A 19,616-nucleotide genomic window follows, 5' to 3' on the forward strand; every position below is an offset into this window, starting at 1 on the left:
CGCTTAGCCTGGTTTCCCCTTCCTTATTTATCAAAAACACAAGCACGCTCTAGGCGCTAAGAGGCCGCACGCCTTGATGGCCAGTATTAGGGTGGACAGGCCAAAATTTTCCCCTCAATTTTTAGAAACCAAACTAATTTTATTTGAAAGTCCTTACCTTTGTGAGAAAAATGAGGGGTCATTTATTAGAATTGATTAAGTATTCCCAAAGTTATTCCATTTTCAAAACACAAAAAGATCACCTTTTCAAAGAATCGCCTCCTTACACCACGCCAGCAAGAAATAATTTTCGGAAGCACCAAAATCACGCCAAAAATGGCGGATAAAATCTAGTCTTCCATGTGGCGAGAAGTGGGGAGTTTTGCCGGTGCGGCTGGGTGCGGTCTGAAAATCGGCCCGACGACTGTTAAACTTTAGCTTATCGCTAATGAGCTGGATAGCTCAAAACAAATTTCACCACTAGAAAGAAATCCTCAGCTTTCAGATGTGTTAAAAGATCACAATTTCTTCTTATTTTTCGAAATTCCAGACGGCCTGTAGATTTTCATATAAAGCACTTTGTGATAGATTGTAGCCTAATCTTACCTAGCCTGGAAATCCATGCTATGATTTCTTCTTTGATAAACTGATGGAGAAATGTATAGCATGGTACGGGCTGAGAGTTTGAATTTCTCACATCCTAATAACGGTTGAAAACATAGCCAATCAAATTTTGTTATTCTTTTACTGGTCACACTTTCTTAGAGAAAGCGCAACTTTCGAAATTTGGTTTTTATTTTAGTAAAGTGAGAACAGCGCTAAATTCGAATTTCCCACTGTAAAAAATGTGAGTCCAATATTGGACTCACAGCTCGAACCCGTCTTGTGTACATCAAATAATAAAAAAACACACGACGGGTCTCCTGTCTAAATCTTACCCTGGGTTTATTAAAAAAACTGTGATTGAAAAGATGAACCAGCTCAATAGCGACAGCCATTTGTTTCAATGTGGGTTGAGAATTTTCCGGTGCCGTGGTCAGTGCTAAATCGCGTTTTCACCTTGAGGCGATGGGAATTTGATGTTCTGTTTACCGTCGACCGCCCGCATGCTCTTGAGCCGCCGCTCAAAAAAGTTCATTATTTCTTAAAAACTCATTATTTTCTTCTTTTCCTGTGCCAAGCTATTCAAAACACTCAAAGTGAATCAAAAATAACATCTTCGCTAGCAAAATGTGCGCCTCGAGTAAAAAACATGGTTCCAATCACGTCCGCGAATGGGGCGGGCATTTTTTTAAGCAGTGGGCGGCATCAAGGGCGTTTTAGAAATTCGCGTTTTTTGAATTTTCGCGCATGTCATTTTGATTCCGAAAGTGAAAGCAGCTCGATTTCTCGTTGGAATTCAACTTCATTGGAGATTGGAAGCACCAGGTAGGAATAATGAATAATGAATAATGAAATTTTGCCGCATCAAATATTTTTTGAAACGCGACGGTAAACAGAACATCAAATTCCCATCGCCTGACGTCGAAAAACATGAATATCTTTGGAAAGAAAATAGACCTGGATGCAGTTTTTTTTACTTGTTTCCCTGATAATTTCTGCTGAATGATTTAAAAAAAATAATGAACAGATTTGGATGATCTAAAGGTAAGTACTAATGCATTGAAGTTCATTTTTGTAAATTCTTCCTCGTTCCGCGCAAAAAATCCTGACGAGTGCGCACCCTACCAGTATGGCGGTCATATTAAATTCAAAAGGCAAGAGGAAACCGGGTTCTTTTTATTATTTTCGATTCACGGTAAAAAGGTCTACTAAATAATTCCTCGCATGCAAAATGTTGTTTTTATCTGGATATCTTCGTCGTTCTGTTGAATGAAAGCATGCTAATTAGTTTTTAGTGACTACAACTGACTACATCGTTAAAGTTTTCTTTTCTAAAAAAACCCACTTCACATTTCTTACATTTCAACAATCTGTGACGTGATAGGGAGAATACAATTTAGTGATTGATTGATCACTTTGGTATGTATTTGTTTATGTTTGATTTTTTATTTCGAAGACCAGCCTACAGCTCCATGTTGAAATAACAAGACGCCAAATGTTCCTAAATAACTGCATCACTGGCACTGTGCAAGAGACAGCTAGAGATCCGTTTGAAAAAATGATTACTTACGACACACAAACAAATGCATGTGAATGCCATGTTTGATGTGTAGTTGGTCCTTTCCTATCCTATCCTGGTCGTGTATGTCATTAAATCGTATGTCCACATCATGTGGTCGACCACATCTCCCCATGTTCATGGCCAGTGAGTCCGCTTCGCCGCGCTCGCTCGCAACTGCTGATTTCGCAGGCTATTGAAGAACACTCGTGAACCAAGAAATTTGACACTGGGGAGATAAAAAATCTCAGCCGGCTATTCCGGTATCATTTAGGATTTTCCGTAATAGTGACTACCCGGTTGGTTTTATCGTTCGGTAAATTATCATTTGTGTACGAAATAAACAATAAATTTACTAGTCGTGTCAGCAAAAGTTGTGCAGAGCAGCTTCGTGAGCAAAGCCTCAAGTCAAGGTCATCACATCGTGCAATTTTCCACGTGTTTCTACATTTCCAGATTCTTACTTCAACTCTTCACCCCAGGTAATATAGCTATCACTTTGTTTCACAGTCAGCAATATGAAAGGTTGTCTCTATCAGCAAGATGTAGCTAGAATACACCTTTCCCGTAATTCAAATTTCTCAGAAATGGCCCGGGAAAATGTGCGCTCCACCGTTGTGTATAAAATTGTTTGGGAGGTAAAAAACGCGTTTTTGCCTGCGAGGGGTTAGGGAAAGTGGGATTTGAGCCTCTAACTTTTGACAGCGACCTTCTTTTGGCAAAATATTTTCAGGGTGGTATAATATCATGAATAGATTGAACATACTAAAATTTGAGGGGATTTTGTTCGACAGAACTTAAGAAAAGCTCAAAAAACCAACTTTCCCTAAGGGAACGCAGGCAAAAACGGGTTTGTTTACCTCCAGAGACCAAACGGTGGAGAGCATCAAAATAATGCGCGCGCATTAGTTTTACGAATTACGGGAAAGGTGTATTATTTTAAAGCCGCCTTTTCATTCAGGCGATTACTTACTTACTTCGTGATACTTCCTTATTGATTATGTACTTTATGGTACTCATCCAATTCGTTGAATCCGATGATTGACCATTACTGTTGTACTGTTAGAGTCAGCTCTCCTGAAGTTGAAATAATTAGGAAGCAGCGGTTCGTCTGGCAGTGTACTGAGGAATTGGTCAAGATGCTGTTTAAAAGTTTGTTTGGTACAGTTTGTGAGGTTTCTAAGGGATTTTGGCAGAGCATTGAAGAGCCTTGGTCCTTCTTGTGAGAGACAACCTCTCCAGATATTTTTATGTTTGACATTTATAGCTTAATTAAAATTTGAAGTTTCCAAAAGTTGGTAGCTATACAATATATCTCTCTCTTTATACTAGAAGAATTTCATATTTTGTGTCTAGGTCACGCTAAAATGATAGACCAGCTGTGATTGCGAATGGTTTGTCAGGGGGTTGCTTTGCGTATTAAAGAAGAAGAGTTTTGTGCAGTTTTAAGAGAAATATCTCATTTTTTTTTTAAAAATCAGTGCATTTATAAGTCGTGATTTAATTATTTGTTCAAAATTTTATCAATCATCCATGATTGAGCAGGAAAATTATCACTACTTTCTGATGAAACCCATGTCCAATCAAAATTCAAAAATCATGTGACGTCAAATTTTTGAATTTAAGAAGGCGTGGCACTTTCTACAAAATAGTTACCAAAACAAGTTTTTAAGGTCACTGCATATAACAGGTTAAAAGTAGAGGTCTTCCGCATGAAAACTGGATATAAGTACCTACCTCTTTGTACCTCTTTTTGGCTTCTGCTTGAACAGCTCGTCCAACTCGTTGAGTCTCCGATGCTTCGACATTTCCTTGAGGCTGTTGGAGTCAGCTTGCCTAAGGTTGAAATAATGGGAAAGCAGAGGTTCGTCCGGAACAGTTGTGAGGAAGGTGTCTAAGTGTTTTTTGAATACTTCTTTGGGGCAGTTTATCAAATCTCTTATTGGTCTGGGAAGGGTGTTGAATAATCAATATTGACAGCTTTTAGATTACAAATTCTCCCCAATCTCTAATTTATATGGTAGGAAATGCTTCCTTTACTTTTGTCATAATCAAACTCGGGGCGTAGCCTTCAATGACCTTCCTGACTCACTTGACTGAACAACATAGGTCTATCAACCCTTTGCGACTCTTCTGACAAACTCTGCCCATCAGCTTGGTAACATCTGTGTGTTTTCATATGCAAACGAAAGTACTTACACATAGTTGTGACGTCGAAAAAGTCAAAACGGTAGAGAACATCGTAAATTCCTTGTCAATTAAGTAGTATGAAAAAGAATCAATCGTAACCGGCATAGCAGGTTTTGTTTTCCCAGAGGAGAACTAAAAACAACACATCACATTTAATGCGTGAGTGACTTTTTAAGCTAAATATTTCACATTTCTTTACATAATGGGCATAATTCTGTAACTTTTTTGTTACACTATTTTAATTGATTTTCAGTTCATTTACTCCCAAGATAATTACTTGGCACTTTCAACGACTTTCAAATCAACAATCACTGTTTGTTACAATTCATTGCACATCGTGTCTTTTAGGCGATTCCAATTTCAGATAACTTGAGCTCCACCGCAGATGATTGAAAAAGTCAATTCTTCAGGTTACCTACCTTGAGTTACCTTGAGCTTGTTTCGTAATATCTTTACGCATCCATCCTGTGAGGACCGATGTAAATTTTCATATTGATGATACTGTTTGTTTCAGCTCGTCTCATCATAGTGTAGCCAGTCACGAGTGGCTCGTCGGGAACTGTGAAAAGATATTTATCCAGCTCAGTTTTGAATTTCAATTTCTTGCACCCAGTGAGGTGCTTCAACTTCACAATGTCACTGTAATTAGATGATCAATACCACCAATTGAATTGATCCACTCTTGCAATTTCTGGAAACCAAGGGCGAGAAGTGTTGTGTCATCTGCATATTTATTGATGAGAGCGAGATCATTGTCTTCCATAGCAAAACGTTGGGGTACACATCTTATTTCATTGATGACGAACTCCAAAAATACGTTGAACAAAGTTGGTGAAGGAAACAACCTTGTCGAAGTCCAATCAAAACACTAAACCAATTTGTTAGTTTTCCATCAATAATTATTGCACATTTAGTATTCTCATAAATTTTCTTTATAATGTTTACAATCTTTTTACTGATACTGATGCTGGATAGCATCTTCCATAGGGCTTCTCTCCATATGGTATCAAATGCTGATTTGAAGTCTACAAAATTAAAGTTAACATAAACGTTGTGCTCCTTGGCTTTTTCAATGATTTGGCGTGTTATAAAGATGGTGTCTATTGTTCCTCGGTTTGGTCGGAATCCAAATTGGTTGTCCTTAATGAAGTCTTCACTTTGGGCTTTGATTCTCTGGAGAAGGACGTGTGTAAAGACTTTACCAGGGATGGATATGAGGGATATTGCACGGTAATTTGACGGGTCAAGCTTATTTCCTTTCTTATGGATAGGGGTAACGACTATTTTCGACCAGTCTAAGGGTGGTTTCTCTTCATTCCACACTTTGTTAAACAACATTGTGCAGAAACTGAATCATTTCATCTCCTGCTTTTATGACTTCTGCAGTGATCGAATCAACTCCTGGGGCCTTTCTATTTTTCATACTGTTGATGCTTTTTCTAATTTCCTCAATGCTGATTGGTTCAGGATTATTTTCGTTTTCGTAATTTGGGTTCAGTTCGTTTATTGCATTATCATCAAAAGGAATTTTTTTGTTGAAATGTTCTTCCCAGCATTTTAAAACATTGTTTATGTTCGTTTGTTTGTTACCTTTCTATCGCTAATCGTGTTGATGGGTTTCCCTTCAAGTTCTTTTAGAGATTTGAAAAGGTTGTGGCTGTTATTATTTTGAAAGTCTTTTTCCATTTGGTTTATTTTCACTCTTAATTTTAGGGATTTAAATTTTCTTATTTCTCCCTTCACAGAGTTATTTAGAGTCCTGTATCTTTCTTTAATGTCGGGGTCTCTGGGATGCTTGATGAAATTAATTCTTGCTTGTCTACGTTGGTGACAAAGTGATGCTACGTTTTCTCCAAGTCCTTCAGTTCGTTTATTTCTAAGTCATCCAACGGTTTCCTTCAGTAGCTTTGTTCGTAGTGGTTTTGAAATGACCCTCAAGGTATTATATAATTATTTGCTACCGCTCTCTCCGTCTTTCAAGGCTATACAGTTTTACTGATTTGAGTTTTTCCCAATAATTAAGATGTCTGAGGGATGGAATTCCATGTAAAAATGATTTCTGAACTTCTTTCAGTTGCTGGATAAGACCGCGCTTCTAGGGAGACCAGAGTTGAGAACAGTAGTCCAAATGAAGGATAGCTAGTGCTTTCCATAAAGTTAACATGGTTTCAATTTTCCTTGATTTGAATGTGCGGTATATCCATCTGAGTGTCTAGGGTGACTCCGAGGTCTTTAACTTTGTCTTTATTTTCGATCAACGTTGCTGTGTCAGAAAATAGCGAGAACTTTGCTTCAGAGTGTCGTTTTTCCCGTAGGCAAGTGCTCAAATTTAAGACCATTCAGCTGCATGTTGTTGTCTTCTTTCCACTTATAGACAGTGTCTAGATAATTTTGCAGATGATAAACATCCTCCATTTTGGATATGTTTGGTCGTCAGCAAACGATGCCAATATAGAATGAAGGATGTTGTTATCGATATCTTGAATCATGATTAGGAACAATAGCGGTCCCAGCACAGATCCTTGTGGCACACCTGAAATAACATCCTGTTTTGAGGACAAGGTTGAGTTTACTGAAACTCTCTATGTTCGATGAGTCAAAAAGGATCTGATCCATTCAAGGAGTATACCGTATATGCCATTTTTCTGAAGCTTGTGTAACAAAATGGTGTGGTCTACTCTATCAAAAGCTTTACTGAAGTCTAAATAGATAACGTCAATGTTGTTTCCATTCTCTAGGTAATGGATCAGTCTTTCGGTGTGTTGAAGCAATTTATTTAAGTTGTCATATCCTGTAAGCTGCATAATTTCGATGGTTGTTAAGAAATCTAAGTAATTATTATTTTGTTCCTTTGAGGCGCTCCAACCTCGAATTCGTTAAATGAGCACGATTTTAATTATTTTTATTCTTATACACTGTTAATATAATTGACACTCCAATGTAACGTTTTATTGTTTGATCTAAGTTTTGGATTCGTTTGGGAAGTTGATAAGTGACTGATTTTTTGGCAAAGCTGTACGATGGCCGGCGAAAGTTGAAACTTTATTGTGGTCTTAATAAGTATCAAATTTTAAGATTTTCCACTGAAAGAAAAATCAACTTCACAGTGGAAATCTTAGTTAATTGAGAAAACGGGAAGGGGATTGACTTTCTGGATTTTACAGGATTTTAAAGTACATTTCAAATTAGCTGGCAGTGAATTTTCAATTGCGTATTACTTTTGATAGATTTTGAATTAGATAGCGATTTTGTACTTTTTGGAAAGGTAATCCGGAGTGGAATATTATGCGTATAAAATTGTTCTAAAATTTTTAAACACAAAGATGAAAAACAAAAAAGAAAAAATCAGCTTTTTATCTAGCAATGCTATAACCACCATTTTTGAATTTGAGAAACTTAAATCTATGCCCATGTTAGCTGGAAATTCTTTTTTGAAAAAAACAATTCAGTCGAAATATATTGGACACGAAAGGAGGATTTTTGTTCAACACTTCGAAAGTATTTTCTGGGCAATACTAGAATCTGATTGGATGCAATAAAACAAGTCGCAACGAGAATTGTTTGCAATGAGGCATTTGTATAAGTGTGAAACACGTTGAACATCACGTCTGACACTCTGGCTACGTCTTTATTAACATGGTACACTTTTGTATTTTTCTGGCGCATATCTTTACTTCAAAACATACTGTGGCCATTGTATGTGATTAAATTGATCCCAAATACTTCCAAACCCCCTTTGTTTTTTGATCCCCCAAACATTCCCATCCCCCCTGTTTTTCAGGAAATTGTAATCAAAGGTCCCCAAAAAAAATTGGCATCGCCATAATAAAAAGGAGGATCGAACTATTTTCTGCATTTCGAAGCATATTTTAGTTTTGTCTGGGGCTGCGAAACCCTTAAGAGCAGGTGGTCATAGCTTTAGGCTGCAATCTTTTCTAACTGGCTTTCTTTGTATGTTATTTTATGCTTGAGCTAGAAACTTCACATTAGAGGAAGGGACCCGAAAAAAACTCTCCAAGTCTCCTTTAACAGTATTATATTGAATTCGAGGCTAAACTATTTTATGGCTGAATATAATGAGGATTTAAAGATATACCAAAATTTTAAGAAAACGATTTTAGCCCTAGTTATAGAAAAAGACAGTTGAATATGTTATCTGTGTATGACTAAAACTAAATGTCTGTTTTTGGCTGTGAAAATCACACCCCTCATTTCTCCTTTCAAAGTTTATAGAAGTTTTTTTATACAGAGGAAGTTTAAGAAAATCTATTTCCCTTTATCTTCTATGGTGTGGTTGTGCCATGCTTCCTTTTGAACTTTGGCCTTTCTTGTTTTGATAAACAACAACTTGGCACTTCAAAAATCTCAATACCTAATATTGTTATCACAAGATATTCACACTCAGATCAACAACAGATATAGCAGGACTTCATTTTTATTTGTCAGTTTAGAATTATGTCTCTATTATTGACACAGTGAAATTTTGAGCTTGCATTTGCATATCGTCCTATCTGTTATAATTTTTCTAAATTTTAAGTACAAGATAGAGTTGTATTATTGATTCAATGGCTCTTAGGTCACATATAATCTCCCTTCTTTTCTATTTGATGGGTATTCTCGTTGTAACTTTTTGGATTTATTCTAGTTATTATTCAAAATTTGTTGGCAATGTAATGTAATAAAGTAATATTTTTTTGTAGAAACTTAAACAATCAAAATGGTCAAGGTTGGTATCAATGGATTCGGACGTATTGGACGATTGGTGTGCCGTGCAGCTTTTGAGCATGAAGAAATTGAAGTAGTCGCCATCAATGATCCTTTCATTGATTTGGACTACATGGTCTACATGTTCACCTACGACTCAACCCATGGACGCTTCAAAGGAACTGTCTCATCTACTGATGGAAAACTTATCATCAATGGAAAACCAATCACAGTAAGATAGCTCCAATAGTATTTTGTATACGCTTTCAGCTGTTTTGATTCGGAAAGTGAAATACTTTATTTGACGACTCCCTTTACACATGATATCTAGCTCTTTAGCTACACTCAATCATGAGAAATAATGTTTGAATTCCTTCTAAATAAAAAGACTGCTTTTATTGGCTCTATAATAAATCATCTTTTAAAAAGTTTCTTGCAACTCGGTCAACTAATATCGAGGTTTATTTTCATAATATTCTAGGTTTCTATGTGCCGTAACCCAGCTGAAATTCAATGGGCTGCTGCTGGAGCTGAAATGGTTGTTGAATCATCTGGCGTTTTTACAACCAACGAGAAAGCCTCTGCTCACATGACTGGTGGTGCAAAGAAAGTCATCATCTCAGCTCCTTCAGCTGACGCACCGATGTTCGTCATGGGTGTCAACGAAGATAAATATGACGCTGCTAAAATGCATGTTGTCAGGTAATGCCTTTTTGAAACTTAAACGGTGATTTTGTTGAAATTTTTAGTTTTTGATTTCTAAATTCAATTTTAGAATAAGTTGGCTAAATCACTTTTCGGTTCAAGCAGCTGATTCAATTTAGACAACAAATTCTATTGAGCCAAAAGAATTACAGAGAAAAGCTTTATTTTTAAGATCCGGTAATTTTTTAAAGTTCAAGAGTTAGGAGTGACAAACAGTGAAGGCAAGCAAGCAAATAACTAATAAGATGTATAACAAGGGTGAATTTTTCAATTTAATGTTTTTCTGTCGACAGCAATGCTTCATGCACCACCAACTGTTTGGCACCCCTTGCCAAGATCATTAACGACAACTTTGGAATCGAAGAAGGCTTGATGACTACTGTCCATGCTACCACTGCTACACAAAAAACTGTCGATGGACCATCCATGAAAGTAAGACTTTATTTTGAATAGGTATTTTGCTCTTTTAAAAGAGTACCACTGCTGAAATGTTCCAAAGGATATCGAACCCTTGAAATACCTAAAGCAACGTCTTAAAGAATTTAAAGGCTCAAATACTAGAATTAGACTCTGAATCAGACTGGGAATGTCTGTTTTCAATTTCTGCTTAAAATTCTTCTTAGAAATGGAGAGACGGTCGTGGTGCCAGCCAAAACATCATTCCAGCCACTACTGGAGCTGCCAAAGCTGTCGGCAAAGTCATCCCTGAATTGAACGGCAAACTCACCGGTATGGCTTTCCGTGTCCCCACACCTGACGTCTCCGTTGTGGACTTGACTGTCCGTCTCAAAAAAGGTGCCAGTTACGATGAAATCAAAGCCGTCATCAAGAAAGCTTCTGAAGACCCAACTCTTGGACGCTACATGGGATACACCGAAGACCAAGTTGTCTCAATGGACTTCTTGGGTGACACCCGATCCTCAATCTTTGACGCTCAAGCTGGTATTGCTTTGAGCCCACAATTCGTCAAACTCGTCTCATGGTACGTATTTACTCTTTGATTAGAAGTAGAAGATTATTATTTTATCTCGCAACACATTTGCTTCTGAATTAGCAAGTCTTAGTGTTCGAGTAAATCATATGTAAGCATCCAAAGTTTTTTGAACAACAAAATAAGTGACTATACCTATTCTTTTTAGGATATGTTAGGATTTCCATTACGACATCTACTCCCTTATACACTTATGTAACTGATTTGGTGGATATTATAACCTCTGTCTTGAAAATGTGAATTTTTTTATCATCTTTAATTTTCTTCTCAGGTATGACAACGAGTACGGATACAGTCATCGTGTCTGTGATTTGATCAAATATATGGCCACTAAACAATGAACTTCAAAATTGTAACAGCAACGTAGTCCATTACTCATTGTAGCAACAGCAAACAACGAAGTCCGTTTCTCACCATTCTTCCCTGTTACTGTTCTTCTTATTCTTATTTCTCTTCTCTAGAAAAACTGAAACATTATATTTATGAATGAATTGTAATGTAGAAATTGCAATTGTAACTTAGATAATAATTGATATGCACTATTTTTACACCAATTACTTGTAGATTTAACACTATTTCTCGTCTTCCATACGGAAATGCAATTAAAAATTGAATGATAAATGCAAATATGTTTTCTTTTCTTTTTTGGTTCCCAACATTTTATACAGTGTAGGTTTTAACCCTATTCATACTAGGCTTTTAGGGGTAGCTCAAAAGGGGTGGGTTGTTCATGTATCACCCCTTAACTTTTGATCTAGCGGGTTATTTTGGTTGAAATTTGGCACACAAGATCATGCCTAAAGTGAGCAAAAACGTTTTGACTTTTGACTAGCTATTAGTGAAGTTAAGTAAATCGGTAAAATCGCGACGACGACCAATCTTGTTCCACATCCGTGTCAATTCAATGTGAAAAAGCTTATGAATTAAAATTGAGTGAGCAAACGATATCACTCTTATCTAAAAACAAAACCTTAACTCTCTTCCGCGAGATTCTTCACACCTTTCTTGCAAGTGTTAAGGCTAGAATATTTGTCATAACATTTAATAGGAATTCCTTGGATCACTTTTTAAAAATATTAAAAGACACTCTGACTTCTGGGCTTAGAAACTCTTGGATGGAAAATGAAGCTACTTATTTATCATCCAAAACGCGTGCCCAACGTATTTTTGACACAAACGTCGGATCGAAAATAGAATCAGCCAGGGTTTCGAAGATTTTACCGCTGAAGGTTTTAACCTTACGTGTACTTTTTCCCATTCTTTCACTGGGGAGATTGGGCTCCTTTTCACTGGGGGGGGGGGGAGGGGGGGAAGTCGGGCTCCCCTTAAAATCTTAAGAATGATACAAAGTGCTACAAAGAAATTTTGACATTTGAAGGTGATTTGCAAAATATTTTCGGCTACCTGCCCGGTTCACAGATCTGTAAAGCCCGAAGGGCTAGATTTGCGGCTTTTATCGTGAAGCCTAGGTTTAGAAGGATTTCCTACCAAAGTCACGTGACTAAAATATGCAATTTCACCGGTTTGAGAGATGTGAAATAGAGTTTGCCGCCTACTTTTTTTGATTTCGCGCTCCGAAAACAATTAAAATGCTAGATCCTATCCATCGGCACGAAATTTAAAAAGTCAAATTTTTGCTTCACTTTTTTTTGCTGAAGAAAGCTTAAAGTTGCCTATCTAGCCCTTCGGGCTTTACAGAGATCTGTGGTCCGGTTATTGTTTATCACAGACCAGCATGTAAACCTGACTAAAATCATGTATTGGCTGACTGACTAGTTCGATTTTACTGAAATTTGTTCTTGAAAATTAACCATCTGAGGAAAATAATCCGCCCGCGGAAAATTCTACAACAAGTATCTTAGGTGATAAAAGAGACGCACGGTACACACGGCTTATGGCAATATACTGTTTTAATAAACAATTTCATTTTAGTATGTTCCTTGACATTTTAGTATTTCTTTTTAGATAAAAACATTGGAAATCTCCTAAAAAAAAAGACTTGAAAACATGGTAGAAAATATCTTCTAAATCTTCTAAATTCACCTAAACTTTAGCGAAAAAGTGAAGTGAAATAATTGATGAGAAATTTCCTAATCTTCAAGAAATGTTTTAATACTTTGTTACCTTCAGACCCTTCGATAGACTTGTTAAAAGTCAAATGCTAATCCTTAACATCAGCTCATACCCAGTACCCATTTTGCCTAAGTACCCCCACATCGGGGTTAAACACTGATTTAAACCGTTCGAAAAAAAGTATGCGGTTGTTTACGAAGAAATAATTTTGATTTATATTACTAAAGTGCAAAAGAGTCAAATTTGTCTATCTGTTTATTTACAAAAGGCTAATCATATGTGTGAATGAATATTCATAAAATCCTGACTAAGTAAAATATAAAAGCCACCCTCTAGAAAAATTAGCCAACAAATCTTCCTGTTGAACGACACAGGGTATACTTTCAACTGTATATACAAAATTCATCATTCGATAACCTTCGAATTCCTTGTAAATAAACTACATGAAACACGGTGAAAGCTTTAGCTAAGCCTGTGATAATCATGCCACAATAGACGATATCGGGTTTAGATAAATGCAATGCATTCTGGTTTCTAGGGACTCTCAAAGGAATTATAATCTATTATAATTGATCTATTATAATTCCTTTGAGAGTCCCTAGAAACCAGAATGCATTGCATTTATCTAAATCCGATATCGTCTATTTCCACATCAATAACAGAATAGAAAATTGTCTAGATAAAATCATTACTAAATACATTATACCCTTTATACAAATATCAAGAGAAAGAATATTTTAGAAATTTTAACTATGTACGAAAATTACTATAGGTCAGATACTATATGTACAAACAGAACAAAGAGAAATAATAACTAAAAAACACGTGCCAAAAAGTTTTTTCATAATTTACAATATTTTACATTTGGAAGTACAGTTGACGCTCTCTAATTCGACATTCGACTATTTGATACGCTACCAGGGGGCCGTACCACTGGCGTTTGAAAAGTGGACCCTGTCAGATATAAACGTTGGGTAGATTTGAGACCCTGTTGGAACGAAAAACCGAACGTTTATCCAAATTTTATTACGAAAAGTGGCAAAAATGATTAAAAGGTAGACGAAAAATTGAAAGTTTTTCTCATTTCCACCCTGAAAATTGTCTAAAAAACCAAAAGTCGACCAGACCCTATTAGATACACATCTTAAACATTAGTAAATTTGGAACCCTATTAAATATCTTCAGGGTCAAAAAAGGACCCTGATCAATAACACGTCCCCGTACCCAATTTTGCATAGTGCCCGCCCACTCTATTTTCCATATTGAAAGTCACCGCCAACAAGAAACTGTCATAAACGACGCTTTACCATTCGATACGCTTCCTTATTGGATGAAAATCCAATTCCCCTCGAATTAAAGAGCGTCAACCGTACTTTATGTTACAGTTCGCAAAACCAACGTATTTTCTTCTTTCCAAAAAAAAACAAACCTATACTAAGAAGTCAATGATTGTATTTCTTTGAATATTCAGGGATAAAATTCCCAAACCCCGGCAGTTAGGTCAGTCATAGGCTGCCAACACCCCTCTATTATCAACCCTCCTAATTTGTTTGGACAAAAAGCGATTCAAATATAAAACGAAAATCTCAATTTCACGAACAACAATCTCAATCGATTTGGCAGGATCTATTTTCGCGAAAAAGGCAAAAACTCGCGAAAACGCGAAGTTTATTATCCGCTAAAATTAATCCAATAACAGTAGTCCGTGTATCAATGTCCGTGCTAGTTAGTATGATATAATATCAATGTCGATCATAACTGACGTCCATTTGAGGCCCTTCATGATGTTCAACAGCTCGACAACAGAAACAATGCTTCGGTGTGTCTGCTGTTAAGAACTCGTACACATCTGCTATCAAGCTGCTTTTGAATGCTGGAAGACGTTTCACCCAACGTACCTTTTCATGAAATTCTGTCGTGTTACGCTGTTGAATTTCTTCTCTACTGCCGAAATTGATAATAACAACTCTTGTATCTCGGACTTTTCTTAATTCGTGTAACTGGTTAATCATTTTTTCATACTCATTATTTGGCTGTGTTAGATCAGTCATAATAATGATGATGTCATAATTGGTAGGGTTAGGAAGCCCTCGATTTGAAGATGCATAGAGGATAGGTGACAGCAAATCACTTCCAAAAGTATTGGGTTGCTTTTTGTTGAAATTATTGAAATTTTGAAACGGCTCGTCTGGTGGTGTTCGTCGACTCTTAGCATGTTTCAAGATTGCCTGTTAAAAAGAATCAATAGACGATAAAAAATAAACAAGATAAAACACTTTACCTTGAAACGCCCCTTTCTCGCAGACCCGGTGACATTTTCCAGCCAGTGGGGGGAAAGATAACGGACTGAAACTCGATTGGGACTGGGACCGATGTTTATGTTTTTTAAAACTCCAATTAAAGATGGCGGATTTAACTTTCTCCTTGGTCCTGGTATAAGAGTCAGTAACGTACACGTTTTTTTATAATAACAAACTATACAAGGGCCAAATTTTAAAGAACAAGTTAAGAACATTTTAAGGCTTTTCGGACTCTAGTTTCTTAGGAAAATGGACAAAAATACCCACAAAATGGTGAAAATAAGAACATGTTAAAAAACATATTTAGGCTTAAAACTCAAAAAGTTAATAAAATCCGAAAACTTTGGATGTATTTATAAAAAAAAGCTTATGGGGCATAATGAAACAAAGATTTTACCATTTGATGAGCTTTGGATTTTGCAAATGATTGAGCTTGTTCAAACATCTTTTCAAAATCGCTACCAGGTCTGTTGTTATGGAAATCGATGTTTTTTCTCATTAAGATCCTGGTCTCGTTTCCAGAATTTCCTGGTTGAGAATTAGATTGGTTTGCACCATTACTTCGTGGACGCTTTCTAGAACTTGCAGATGGAGGTCTTGTTCTGGATTGAGAATCGAACTCAATGAAGTGTGTATTTTCAGGACCAAAGACATCACTTAATGCAGCTAGAAGCCCAATTAAAGGCTCTAGGTGATATTGGTCATGTCTTTTGTCGTTTTCGTTCTCTTTGATGAAATACGAAGATGAGATCAAAACTTTCTTGCCAGCAATGTGGTTACCATCAACCTTAAAATATAACAAGAAATGATATAATAGTTTCTATTGACTATTCAATTTTAAAAGTTTTTAGCACTGTTCGAACTAGGAGGTATTATGGTAGTGCTCGAAAACTAATTGAAATGAATAAAATTACGATTTTCTGTCAAGTTTTACAATCATCCTCCGGCGGGGGAGGGAAGGAACGTTTGAAAAAATGATTCATTTTTACCAGTCTTCTAATGTATAAATTCTTGGTAGCAGAAAGGATTCTTCGAAAACTTGTGCGATTTCCTTCCTGAATGTCTTGTGCAATTTTTAAACATTCCATGTAAGGCTTCAGAACCTATAAAGTAAAGAAGGCTAAGTGATTTTTCACATACGATAGACAGAGACTCTCAGGGGCCTTATAAACAGAGCAGGGCAGGTTTGAAGATAACAAACAAACAGTCTGTCAGATTTTAGTTGTTTTTGGAAGGTAAAAACAGTATGAAGCAATGTTTGATGTTTTTATTTGAGAATAAGGGATTGCAAATCTGTTATTGATGTTTGTTTCTCATAGTTTTATTATTATTTGGATTCTTAACATTTTCTTTCAAAATGGCGATCTCGCCAAACGCTCCTAGTCTACTTCACTGGACTCAGCGTCATAAAAAATTATCGAAAAGCAAAGTTCAGCCAAAAGTAGACTCTAGTCTAACAAACAGGGGGGCTGTTCTTTAGGCACCAGACCAAATTTCAACGAACTAAACTACCATGAGCAAACAAGCGATGTGTAAACTAGTTTTGAAGTTTTTTAAAATGTTCTTTTGAAACATATAAAAACTTCTTTTTCTTTATTGTAGATTATTATCCATAAAGAATTAAGTGTTTCATGATTCAGAGGTGAGATCATCATAACCTGCCATCAATAATATTGTTACATCTCTTCTCATAGTTATTGATTTTGCAGTAAGCGAAGAAAATGTTTTTAGGATATAAACCAACCGTCAGCGCTGAAATATGCTGGTGATTTTTCTCAAGTGTTTGACAGACCAAATCAACAATTTCTTCATCACCAATAAGGCTTTCATTTTGAACAATGTTTCTTATGTTCCATATTAAACGATGTATTGGTAATCCAGCCTTCAAAAATATTCTCCAAACCTAAAAATGATTTTTAGAAAAGTAATAAATCAAAAATTATTTCTTCTTTCAAAAACACTCAATATTTCTTACAGATCTTTTTTTATGTATAAAAAACAAGACAAATATTAGATTAAAACTACTAGAAATTTCCAGCTTTCGCGCTAAAAACTGTTAGAATAGACTTTTTAATAAATTACGTCACGAACATCACTTACCTCGTTTTGAAATTATTGCCATGATTAACTCCCAACGGATTTTGTTAAAACTACTTTCTATTATAGAAAAAAAGCATTTAATGTCTCAAGGGACATAATCACCATGGTAATTGTTTGAATACGAGGCAAGTGATGTTTGTGACGTAATTTATGAAAAGGGCTATTATACCACCAGACTAATTTCTTGTGATTTCTTGCGTTATGGACATATGTAAAAAAAATATAATAACATTGCAATAAATATATCAATAAATATTTTATCAATAAAGGCTTACCTCTCGATTTTTATGAAATCGATGTAGGACATGTTCAAAAACCAATGCACAATGCTCTTTTTTATCACTGTTAGCCTCATCATAACAGCTTGGCATTTGATCCACTTGCCCACATTTCTCAGCAAGCACCTGTATACAGTCTGCAGCCGTTTGAGCTCTCTTCAATCTTTCAAAATATATAATAAATTCAACGATGCGTGAAATATCCTGGTTGATACCTATCGGATTTCCAGTAAAATATTGTTGAAATATGTCTACATTTGCAACTCCATTGTCTCCATTGTACCCATACTCTGCATAATGAATTATCAGTTCAAAGGCAAACTCCACACGATCATCTAAGTTGTTGGGTCTTGAAGTGTTCCATAACTTAAATAAAATTCATAATTCATAATTAATTATGAATTAATTTAGTAAATGTTAGGCAGGATCTTAAAAATAACCTTGCTTAAATATACGATTCAAAAACTATACCAATGAGAACTTTTTCACTTTTGAGGTATTTTCGACAAGATTAATGCTAAAACTGGTGAAAAAGGCCAAAAACAAATTAATTGCTCAGCAAATCATACTTTATCAATTTCAATATTATAGCTCCATTTGAAATAATCAAATTTTAATGACCAATGTGAAATGAAAATTAGATACAGTAGGAACAAAATAATTCAAAACTTAAAGGGACTTTACAAAATTTGTAAACAAACCGTAACAGCGGGATACAAAATCAAAACAAATGTCACATGTCAAAGTAATTCTGATTGTTTCAATCGTTTTACAAGTTTGTTTTGGACACATAATTTTAATTGTTCTCTATAATGAAACATTGTTTGCAAAATGTTTGCATTTTACTACTTTCATGTCCCTTTGATATGTTGAATTTTGGAAGACTTTGATAAGGCTTTGTTAATGAAAGATTTAGAGAAGATAGCTTACATCCAAAAGTCTGTGTCCATGTCTTCTTTTATACTTTGTAAAATAATAGAGGAGCGTCATAATATCATCATTGTCGAACTGCCCTGCCCATTCCAAAATGCATTTGTGAACCCATCCATTATGTTGGTTATCCCAAACATTTTTGATATGATCATATTTTCGAGTCAATTCATAAAAGTACATCAGCTTTGTTGGGATATTACAAATTTTTGGTAAAGCTTCTAAGACCTTTCGTGTTACATCTTCGTTTCCATAGAGTGCCATTGTTGCCAAAACTTCCAAGATTGGCTGATATTTCTCATATTTTTTATTCATGTCATAAACAAATGTTATAATATTTTCTGCAAAACCTCTTTGAATAAGGATAGGGATTTCTTGAAGTATAGTGTCATGTATGGTTGGTGTTCTTTCCACATTTTCATTATTATTTCTATTATGGTGTAAGCGGTCAGCAAAGAGACACTGCTCAATTGGTTGCCATAGACACTCTTCCATTCTATTATATATATATACTTCAATTTTTGATGCAATGACTGTAAAAAAAAGAAAAGAAAAAGTTATTAAAGGATTGAAAAGCGTGTAAGTCAAATTGATAAATTTTGTGCGTTTTGTTTGGAGAAATGACTTGTCATTGCAAGTCATTGATCACGGTAGCAATAGATGAAATAAATCAGTAATATCAAAGTAAAAAGCAGTTATTTGGCAAAAGAGGCTGTTCACCAACCTTTTTGATTTTCAATACAGCAGCTGGTCAAAATCTATTGAGAATTTAGCTTATTTCCTCGTTTTTCAAAATTTGGAGTTCGCTAATTGATAAATTTATTCGAGTATTTCAATTCGGGAGGAATTTATAGACTTCCAGGCTAAATTCTGAGCCCTATTGATCTATTCTTGAACTTTTGGATCCTTAGATCCTAAGCTTGTGTTAAAACTCTGAGTTAAAACTCTACCCTTCCAACCTAATTTACAGCGCTACCAAATCGTATGTTATAATATGGGTTATAATATTTTGTAGGGATTTCCCTTTTTTCTCAAATATTACGACCATGATTGTGGTTTCAAGAGTTGTCCTACTATAAATAAATTTATTTCAGAATTTCAAGTATGAAGAAATAGAACATATGAATGAATTGCTTTATTTTGTGAAATCTTAAACGCTCATGAAAGCGCTAAATATTTTGTTATCTATGTAACATTGTTTGTTA

The 19,616-nt window shown here is 35.6% G+C and overlaps 3 protein-coding genes across 4 annotated transcripts in view; 2 read left to right on the forward strand and 1 right to left on the reverse strand.

Moving 5' to 3' along the window:
- LOC136810908 (polyadenylate-binding protein 2-B-like) overlaps positions 1-19,616 on the forward strand; it is a 276,555-nt gene that overhangs the window by 207,791 nt on the left and 49,148 nt on the right. The gene's annotated exons all lie outside the window — the stretch shown is intronic.
- LOC136810907 (glyceraldehyde-3-phosphate dehydrogenase-like) lies at positions 2,471-11,357 on the forward strand. Its single transcript, XM_067067491.1, has 6 exons — positions 2,471-2,622; positions 9,031-9,266; positions 9,516-9,736; positions 10,033-10,171; positions 10,363-10,721; positions 11,002-11,357. The coding sequence occupies exons 2-6, from the start codon at positions 9,048-9,050 to the stop codon at positions 11,069-11,071; spliced, it is 1,008 nt and encodes a 335-aa protein (XP_066923592.1). The 5' UTR covers positions 2,471-2,622; positions 9,031-9,047; the 3' UTR covers positions 11,072-11,357.
- LOC136810905 (uncharacterized) lies at positions 12,992-18,983 on the reverse strand. The gene is made up of 6 exons (XM_067067489.1): positions 18,412-18,983; positions 17,479-17,847; positions 16,848-17,006; positions 16,093-16,206; positions 15,501-15,890; positions 12,992-15,031 (listed from the first exon to the last, which is right to left on the reverse strand). Exons 1-6 carry the CDS (start codon positions 18,904-18,906, stop codon positions 14,546-14,548), a joined length of 2,013 nt encoding a protein of 670 aa, XP_066923590.1. The 5' UTR covers positions 18,907-18,983; the 3' UTR covers positions 12,992-14,545.

Source organism: Clytia hemisphaerica, unplaced genomic scaffold (genome assembly GCF_902728285.1).
Source record: "Clytia hemisphaerica strain Z4C2 unplaced genomic scaffold, Clytia hemisphaerica genome assembly, whole genome shotgun sequence".
Classification (NCBI taxonomy): Eukaryota; Metazoa; Cnidaria; class Hydrozoa; order Leptothecata; family Clytiidae; genus Clytia; species Clytia hemisphaerica.

Bases quoted from the DNA above. Each gene is read 5' to 3' on its own strand.
- LOC136810907 (XM_067067491.1), top strand. From the start codon at position 9,048: ATGGTCAAGGTTGGTATCAATGGATTCGGACGTATTGGACGATTGGTG. The intron at 9,267-9,515 runs GTAAGATAGCTC...ATAATATTCTAG, and splicing joins TCAATGGAAAACCAATCACA to GTTTCTATGTGCCGTAACCC. The intron at 9,737-10,032 runs GTAATGCCTTTT...TTCTGTCGACAG, and splicing joins GCTAAAATGCATGTTGTCAG to CAATGCTTCATGCACCACCA.
- LOC136810905 (XM_067067489.1), bottom strand. From the start codon at position 18,906: ATGGAAGAGTGTCTATGGCAACCAATTGAGCAGTGTCTCTTTGCTGAC. The intron at 17,007-17,478 runs GTAAGCCTTTAT...AATCATTTTTAG, and splicing joins GATTTCATAAAAATCGAGAG to GTTTGGAGAATATTTTTGAA. The intron at 15,891-16,092 runs GTAAAAATGAAT...TTATATTTTAAG, and splicing joins ATTTATACATTAGAAGACTG to GTTGATGGTAACCACATTGC.